The sequence below is a fragment of the Octopus bimaculoides genome, chromosome 22 (genome assembly GCF_001194135.2).
Source record: "Octopus bimaculoides isolate UCB-OBI-ISO-001 chromosome 22, ASM119413v2, whole genome shotgun sequence".
Lineage (NCBI taxonomy): Eukaryota > Metazoa > Mollusca > Cephalopoda > Octopoda > Octopodidae > Octopus > Octopus bimaculoides.
Window position 1 is genome coordinate 9,074,970 of NC_069002.1, and position 9,806 is coordinate 9,084,775.

A 9,806-nucleotide genomic window follows, 5' to 3' on the forward strand; every position below is an offset into this window, starting at 1 on the left:
GTGTGTGTGTGTGTGTGTGTGTGTGTGTGTGTGTGTGTGTGAGCGCATACACTTGACGGTGTGACAAACACCATCAAAAGAGAGGCCTTTTTTTTTCTTTTTAAGAAGTCTTTTCCACCTTTGAAAAGAGAAGCGTTGCAATAAATTATAAATGAATACTCACGCCAAACAAACACGCGCGTGCGCGTGCACACACACGCACACGCATACACACGAGCACACACACACTCACACATATGCATTCGTTAACACATATATGCACTTAGAAACACACATGTGTATACGTTTTAATATACATCCGTATGTACGTATATATATATACACATACATATATATATGTATGTATATATAAATATATATACATACATATATAAATATACATATATATATATATATACATATATATATATATATAAATATATACATTATTTATATATATATATGTATATGTATATATAAATATGTATATGTATATATAAATGTACATGTATACATATATATATATATATATATATATATATATATATATATATATATATACATATGCATGCACTCATATTTAAGTATATACACATCCTTTCACATACACACACAGGTGTTAGCACACGTGTGTTTATATTTAGGTGAGCAAAACAGAAACCACTCCCAAGGCTTGTTTCAATTCTCTTTCTCTCTATATATATCTATCTATCTATCTATCTATCTATCTGTCTCTATCTCTTCTCATCTTCCTCTCCCTCTCTCTCTCTCTCTCTCTATCTATCGATCCAGCTCTATATATGTGTGTGCGTCGTGTGCGTGTGAAACAGAATGCGCTTGTCAATAGGCGTAAGTGTGCGCACAGGCGATTGCCATACATACATACATACATACATACATACATACATACATACATACATACATACATCGACATAAACGTTGATATATGTATATACAGACACATATACATATATATATTTGCCCTATTTCACGCTTGCCCACGTATGCACGCGACCTATACACACGCACGTTGATTGAAAACTTAATAAATGTGATAAGTTTCATCGTGTAATAATAGCAAGACGTTTGGCTTCAACATGGGACCACAACTGAATTGTAGAGAGCCACGTTTCTTTTCTTTACGACCAGCTGCCTCGTTATGTTTTCGACTCGGCGCTCGAATTTCACCGACGTCTTTTGAATATATTTATTACTCAGAGTTTAGGAGAGACATTATTATGCAAGGTATTGGTAACAAGGCGCAGGCGTGGATGTGCGATAAGACTATTTGGTTCCCGACCACATGGTCCAGAGTTCACTCCCAATGCGTTACACCTCAGGTTGAGCAGAACCTTGCGAAGCAATCTTGAAGAGGGACGCTGAAAGAGGTCCATCGTGTATATATTTATCTCTATCTATCTATCTATCTATCTATCTGTCTGTCATCTGTCTGTCTGTCTATCTATCTATCTATCTATCTTCTCTGTCTATCTGTCTATCTCTCTATTTATCAGTTTTCATTTATGTTTTATGTAGTGTTTTTGGTACCGAAAGACTTTCAAACTTCGTATACTTATCTATTTTGTGTTATAGAACAGAAAAAAATTTTTGTATTCGAATTTATTTCATGTAAAAAATTGTCTTATTTCGATAATTTCTACTAATCACTGACGTCTATTCAGTTGAAAACAGTTAGCGCTGTAACGGTGTATATCGTATTAATCCCCTAACCCTAACCCTAACCCTAACTAGACTGTTAACCCTAACCCTAAAACTAACCCTAACTCTAGAATCCGAACTCTAAAGTTGTTACACACATAGATACGCACAGCGTAATTTATTATATAAACAATATATGCGTATAAATTACGATTAAACCAGATGAAATATGTCACAGGGAATAACATTTTTATGACCGCCCAGCAGTAACTCTATTCAGCTGAATAGACGTCAGTGATTGGTTGAAATTACAGAAATACGACAACTTTAACATGGAATAACTTGCGATTTACGTTTTTTTTTGTTAAGAAGACTAAGAGTAAAAGATGTTTTATATGACACATTCTACCAGTGTCCCAAGTTTCAAAGTGTTTCGTTAGTGTTTCGTTAAGAAAATACTGGTGCCCCCGTTTTAAAATAGATCCCAAAACGTACATGTAGGACAGACACAGAAGGATCGTAATTCTTTATCAGTTATCGTTCGAAAAATACCAGTTTCGTGTCTTTAACGATGAATATAGATATACATGCATATATGGGTACAGGATGTCACCAACGGTGCAAATAATAAGAAATAGGTAAACAACAAGAAAAAAAATGGAAAACAGGATAAGTAAACACAAGAGAAAGGACCCGTCATCAGTTGTCGGCTGTCTAGTCAATTCAAAGAACAAACAATTACAAAGAGAGGAAAAAAAGAAGAAAGAAAACGAACGTGAGGACGAGAGCAAGAAATATGTAAGCACGACGCTCGGTGAGAGGATATATACCTATATATATCTTTTACCGTTTGCTTGTTTCAATCATTCCTACACGTGTTTCAGTCATTCCTACACGTGTTTCAGTGATGATTATAAACCTGAATTAAGTAACTTTAGCCTAGTGTACTTATAATATGTGCATCAGAGTTTAGCTCAGAATCTGAAATAGATTCTATGTATGCGATGATATATTCTGTTTAGTTTATGCAAGTTTATGCAGTTTAGCTTTATAACTATCATTGAAACACGTGTAAGAATGACATAAGAGATAAATGCAGAACCAACGTTCCAGTTTCGCGTATTTATTTTTCTCTGTGCAGAGAGATTTAAAAGATGTATTTACAGTTGTTTAGTTTTTCTACATCGTTGGTCTTATAAACACTAGTTTCACTACATGAATTCTAAGATCTTCCTTCTCTGTCTGTCTGTAAGCTTATATCCGCTCTCTCTCTCTCACTCTCTCTCTCTCTCTCTCTCTCTCTCTCTCTCTCTCTCTCTCTCTCTCTCTCTCTCTCTCTCTCTCTCTCTCTCTCTCTCTCTCTCTCTCTCTCTCTCTCTCTCTTTATCTTTCTATTTATACAACTTCTACAATATATTCAACATCTTTTGGTATCTCTGTTTGCCTCTGTGTATGTGTGTGTGTGTATGTGTATGTGTGTGTGTGTCTGTAATATGTTAATGATTGTGTATATTAGAGTCAGTGCTTGATTATGTGTGTGCCTGTGACATTTATCCGAGTGTGTGCGTCAGTCACTGTACCTATGTGTGTGTGTGTGTATGTGTGTTATATGTGGGTATGTTTGTGTGATATGTAGTAGATATGTGGATATATGTGTTCGTGCGTGTGCGCATATATATGTGGGTGTGTATGTGTCTGCCTGTCTCTGTGCCTCTGTGTGTATATGTGTATACGTATGTGTGATATGTGCATATATGTCTGTGCGTGTGTGTGTCAATGTGCTTCTCAGGGTATGTTGCATATGTATATATATCTATGTGTGTGTGTGTGTGTCTCTCTCTCTCTCCCCCTCTCTCTCTCTCTCTCTCTCTCTCTTTCTCTCTGTCACTGTGCCTTTGTGTGCGTGTGTGTGTCTCTGTCGCTGCCTCTGAGTGTGCGTATGTATGCGTTTGTGGCTGTGTATCTCGTTACGTATTAGAAGAGAAAGAACGTTCCTATTTTTCCTTAGATCCAACCACTTTTAGGAAATAACGTCGTTACTGACCTCTTTTTTTTTATCTTTGTTTCTCTTCTTCCCCATTTTTTTAAAACACAACAACCGCAACCCGTCCTAATTTTAGCAGCCACCACCACCACCATCATTTATCATAATAACCTCTTCCACCCCCACTATCATCATCATCGTCATCACCATCATCACCATAGATAAGCTATTTTTTTCCACCGCCACCTTCTGTTACTACCACCACCACCACCACCTACACTGTCGCAGCCGTCGCCACCACTACCGTCATCATCATCATCATCATCACTATCACCATCTCACCATCAACACCGCCATCACAACCATTACCCATCACACATCACCACCCCATCCCATCCCACCAACCACCTCTACCATATCATCACCATCGCAATCGCCACTATCGTCGTCATCATCATCATCATCATCATCATCATGATCGCTATTACAATCTGACCATCATCACCAAATCATCGTCATCATCATCATCATCATCATTGTCGTGACCATCGTTACTACCAGCCACCATCATCACCACCATCACAATCTCCATCACCAGCATCACTTGCAGCACGTTCTCTTTTTCCTTCCGTATTTTTTTTCTATTTCTGTTTCTGTTTATCTTAGAATTATTTTGGGGAAGTTTGTAATTGGCGATAGAGAAAATGAGCGAAGGGGGAGGGTGAATAGTGAGATAGAGAGAGAGGGGGAGATAGAAGTGAGAGAGGGAGAGCGAGAGAAAGGGGGGATAGTCGAGAGAATGTTAGAGTTAGAAAGAATAGGAGAGTTGTGGACAGAGGTGGAAAGAATAAGAAAGGAGAAACATAGGTCAGAAAGAATGGGAGAGAGGTGGGAGATAGAAGGACAGGGAGAGTGGGAGGAGCAGGAGAGACTTTAAATGCGCTGAAGACGAGCGCGTGTATATATAAGTGAATGAGGGAGAGAGGGGAGTGGGAGGTGATAGACAGATCTGGAAGTGGAGAAGGGAGGAGGAGAGAGACAGGAAGAGAGCGAGCGTGCTGCCGACGAGTGTGGAAAGTGAGGTGGTTGTAAGTGGGGTGGGTGGAGAGAGGGAGAGGGAGGAGAGGTTTAAGCGTGCTGGAGATGAATTTAGAGATAGAGAGAGAGAGAGACTGAATGTGGAGTATGTGTGTGAGAGGGTGAGAGAGAGAGAAAAAAAGAAGGACACTGAGTGTGGGTGGGAGGGAGAAAGACAATAAGTGTTTCTGACGATCACTGAGATGAAGAGAATGAGTGAGTAGGAGTAGAGAAAGAGAGCCAGAAAGAGACAGAGAGACATAAAGATATACAGAGCGAGAGACAGTGAGAGAGAAACACAGAAAAAGGAAGAGAGGGAGATGACTAAAGAAAGATAGAGAGAATGAACGCAGTGTGTATGAGGGAGAAAGAGGAGAAACACTAAGCTGGAAAGAGGGTGACAGTATTGCAGACGGCCACGGAGACGAAAACAAATGGGTGTGAGTAAAGAGAGAGAAAGAGACGGACAGACAGAGAAACCGAGAGAGAGAGAGACGGACAGACAGAGAAACCGAGAGAGAGAGAGACGGACAGACAGAGAAACCGAGAGAGAGAGACGGACAGACAGAGAAACCGAGAGAGAGACGAATATAAAGATAGAGAATGAGTACAGAGGAGTAAGAGCGGGGAGAGATAGTGAGTGAGATGTGAGGAAGTGGACAGCAAATATTGCAGACGATCAAAGAGATAAAAGGTATTGAGTGAGTAGGATTAGAGAGACAGAGGAGAAATGAATATATAAAGATAGAGAGAATAAGCACAGAGTAGTAAAGAGAAAGAAAAAGTGTGTGTGTGTGTGAGAAAGAGAGGCAGAGGTGTTTAGTGGAAAAGAGAGAGAGAGAGAGACACTTAAGTATTACAGACGACATAGATAAAGAGAATGAGTGAGTAGGAGTAAAAAGCGACAAAAGGTGAGAGATTGAGCGAGAGAGAGAGAGAGAGAGAGGTGGGGGTAGAGCTATACAAAGATAGGAAGCATGTGCGCAGATGGGAAAAGAGAGAGGGAGAAAAAAGAAGTATACGTGTGAGACAGCAAGTATTGCAGACAACCAAAGCCATAAAGAGAATGAGTGAGATTAAGGAGAGAGACAGATAGACAGACTTTTCCTAGTATAATACAGAGTTTTATGACACAATATTAAGAAAATATTGCGACTCCTGGGGAATTAGTAAAAAAGTAGGAGACTTCTGTGAAGGAAATGATGTATTCTCAGAAGTGTGGAGGTAGGATGACGAAAGTAGGTGACCCCAGTAATGTAAGAGAGGTTCGCCACTCCCTGTAGTGTAGGTGTGTAAAAGTCTGGAATGTGTGGAGAAAGAAACTCGGTTTCAATTGCTTGTGAGAAAAGCGTAGAAATAACATCCATTTTGTCTTTTATCACTTGTCGGAAGACGATATTAGAAATTAATACACATAAGGCAAAGAATAAATTTAAGTTCCTTTCCGCCCTCCGAGATGTCACTGAAGTCCTGTTTCGCATTCCTTTATATAACAAGATATCTTCTTATCTTTTGTTTGTCATTGGACTGTGGCCATGCTAGGGCACCACCTTAAAAGGTCAAACAGGCCGACCCCCAGTATTTACTTTTTTTTCTTTTTATTTCTTTCTTTTTTTTTTTTGGTACTTACTTAATCTGTGGAGGCGCGTGACTGTGCCGGCGGCACGTTATGAGTTTGAGCAAGAACTTTATTTGACGTTTCTCCAGTTCACTTAACTGGCAGAAATGAGTAAAGGCGGCGAAATGCTTAACGGTATTTCGTCGGTCCGAGGCTTATAATGGAAGACACTTGTGTGAGGTGCCACGCAGTGGGATTGAACTCAGAGCCGTGTAGTTTGGAAGCAAGCTTCTTACCACCCAGTCACGTCTGCGCCTAAATGTTTCACTTTTTAATAATCCTCGATAACACGGTATACTCAATTCTGAACCATGTCTCGCCTATCACGAATTGACCTAAGCTATCAGTGTGAAAAAATTTGCTAGGACAGCAAAAATGCACCCCAGCGAACAATCCACAATGCTCACCTACCCAGAATGCACTAATTATCTCTCATATTTGCATGACCGTGCTGTGAGTCAGCACATCTTTAGTACGGTTTGACGTTCGTGTACCCATGAACTTGCCACCAGCGAACAAAGAATATAGTTTTTCGCTGTTATATTTTTATTATTTCAGTCATGAAACATTATTATCATGTATTTACGTAATAAGGAGTTAGAAACTTCGAGAGAAAGTAAATTTATTCTGTCTTAGAACAGTGGAGCTCGACACAAATAGAGCTATATGGCATGTCAAAAGCCCCTTGGAGAAGAAAAACAGATATGGGTGCGAGTGCCAAGAGCAGCCTTCAATTTTTTTTATTCCAAAGTTTGTTTTTTGTTTTTTTTAATCCAGTAGTTACAGGCTATATTTATAGCTATGTTTGCTTCGATCTCCATTGTTCCAATTAAGAACTATCATTATGTGTGTTTGCAGATGTTATTTGGATAAGCTGGGGTACAACATGAAATCTATTGTTTTTTCTCTGTTTTATTCGTTTTATTCATTCAATTCGGTGTTGTTGCTTTTTAGGGCTGGGATCATGGAACCATATACCCGAGATAAACGAAGCTAGATGTATTATATTAACTAGATTCATTTTCTGTTATATTTTCAGTGAAAACAGCGAAGAGAAGGGAATCATACACGTACGACCAAACTGTACACAAGGTAACGTCACATGGCCTCATCCATACAATGCAGTCCGTCTAGGATTGAATCCATTGACGAAAGGTCACGAGTTCGAAACGTGCGTGAAAATAAAAGTCGATTTTGTTTCGGTCATAGTTTATGAGGAAAACTTGGGCAATATCGAAGGTATGAAGCAGTTGTTTATCATTCAAAGCGGAAAAGAAAGACAGTACTGCAAAACATCGTATTCTCCTATTACTTTATTTATTGAGCCTGTACGTTCACACGTATACTGGGGACCCCCGAAGGTCGTCATCTACTACGAAAGACTCGAATTACGAAGTCAAATGGATCCAATGAGAGGTGAGTCTATAGAAGTTGTGTATTTTTAAAGCTTATACAGAGTGCTGAAGTTGGTAGAGTTATTAGAGTGAAAATTGGAACTTAAATATTTAGAACATGACCTCAGTATTTTGCGATATCACTGGTAATATTCCTAGATTTAGTGTCGCTGTCTCTCAGTTACATAAAGTGAATCCTGTGGAATTAGATGTACTACGCAATTACACGGAGCATTTATAACGGCCAAGCTGTTGCTGCTAACTGTGCTATTCTCTCATCTGTTGAACTTAAATAAGAGAAACCAACTAACTATTAATAGTTTAACTGTTTAGCAACTTTTTAACACATAGGTATGTATAACAGATACATATTAATTTGTAAGATATACATACATACATACATATATATATGTATATATATATATATATATATATATATATATATATATATACCAAATGGATGTGCTATAAAACTATTCTGCACATACAATAACAGCCATGCCAACAATCAAACATGCTTGCATCATCAGCTGCCCCACGGATATCAATATGGTTTCGACACCTGAACAGTACCGTTCAATCCAGCGGTGTTAACAGCACTAAAATAAATGTTGTTTGGGAACAAACATACCTTAGATATCACCACATTCATTCAATCTTAAGTCTAGGACGGATTAAACACTAAACTACAACAAAGAAATGTTTTTTTGTTTATGGGGATATGTTATTCAAGCGGACAACAGTTATTCGCTATAATGGATTGATGATTCTGGTTATCGTTCGTGTGTTCAAGTACTAACGTTTGTGGTTGGTTGGTTTTACGATTCTTAGCACTACTATAGCCTCGGGCTGACCAAAGCTTTGTGAGTGGATTTGGTAGACGGAAACTGAAAGAAGCCCGTCGTATATATATATATATATATATATATATATATATATATATATATATATATATATATATATATATATATATATGTTTGTGTCTGTTTCTATCTCTCCACCATCGCTTGATAACCGATGTTGGTGTGTTTACGTCCCCGTAACATTAGCGGTTCTGCAAAAGAGACCGGTAGAATGAGTACTGGGATTACAAAGAATTAGTCCCGGCCACAGTCAAATCACTGAAACCAAACCAGTAAAAGAATGAAAGTATGTATATGTATGTGTAGGCATGTATGTGTGCGTGGGTGTGCGTGGCAGAGGATTTCAATAACAGTATCCTAGATATCGGGATACTGTTGTCAAAAACTGATGGGTTGGTAAAAATATGACAAAAAACGAGAACACCTTATAACATGTTGAATTTGCATTCATTTCAGAATGTCGACCTTGTGAAGAAGAAGAGCTTCATAAATTGTTCTGCACCAGTGATTATAGTAAGTACTTCTGAAAAGAGTTCATCATACTCCTCATGTGTGTGTGTGTGTGTTCAAAAGATAATTAGGCCATCATCTCTGTAAAACCCACCATATATGAGCAGAATTTTTCGTTTAATAATTTTGAAGTACACACATACAGACACATACACACACACGTACGTACACACACGCACACACACACACACACACACACACATCTCTCTCCTTCTCTCACGATAAATATATATATACATATATATATGTGTGTGTATATATATGCACCTCTTCAACTTGCCAGCTCCTGTCAAACCGACCATGGTAGCATGGGGAACGGACGTTAAAAGATGTTGATGATGATAATGATGATATATGTGTATATGTGTGTGTATATATCATCATCATCATCATCACCATCATAGTTTAACGTCCGTTTTCCATGCTGGCTGATTTGAACGGTTTGACTGAGGACTGGTGAGCCAGAGGCTGCACCATGCTCAATCTGGTCTAGCAAAGTTTCTACAGCTGGATGCCCTTCCTAACGCCAACCATTCCGAGAGTGTAGTGGGTGCTTTTTACGTGCCACCGGCACGTGGGTCAGTCAGGCGGTTCTGGCAACGACCACGCTCACGCTCAAAAGGTGTTTTTACGTGCTACCTGCACAGGAGCCAGTCCGGCGGCACTGACAACGACCACGCTCTGATGTACTTTTATATATATGTGTATATATATATATATAT

The 9,806-nt window shown here is 38.8% G+C and overlaps 1 protein-coding gene across 1 annotated transcript in view; it reads left to right on the forward strand.

Annotated features, from left to right (window-relative positions):
* Nucleotides 1-9,387, forward strand: part of LOC106874139 (uncharacterized) — a 26,035-nt gene extending 16,648 nt beyond the window's left edge. The window contains exons 2-3 of the mRNA XM_014921756.2: nucleotides 7,357-7,733; nucleotides 9,031-9,387. Of these exons, the coding sequence (XP_014777242.2) occupies nucleotides 7,357-7,733; nucleotides 9,031-9,101 (448 nt within the window). The 3' untranslated portion in view covers nucleotides 9,102-9,387. The remainder of the gene's footprint in view (nucleotides 1-7,356; nucleotides 7,734-9,030) is intronic.
* Nucleotides 9,388-9,806: the final 419 nt, after the last annotated feature.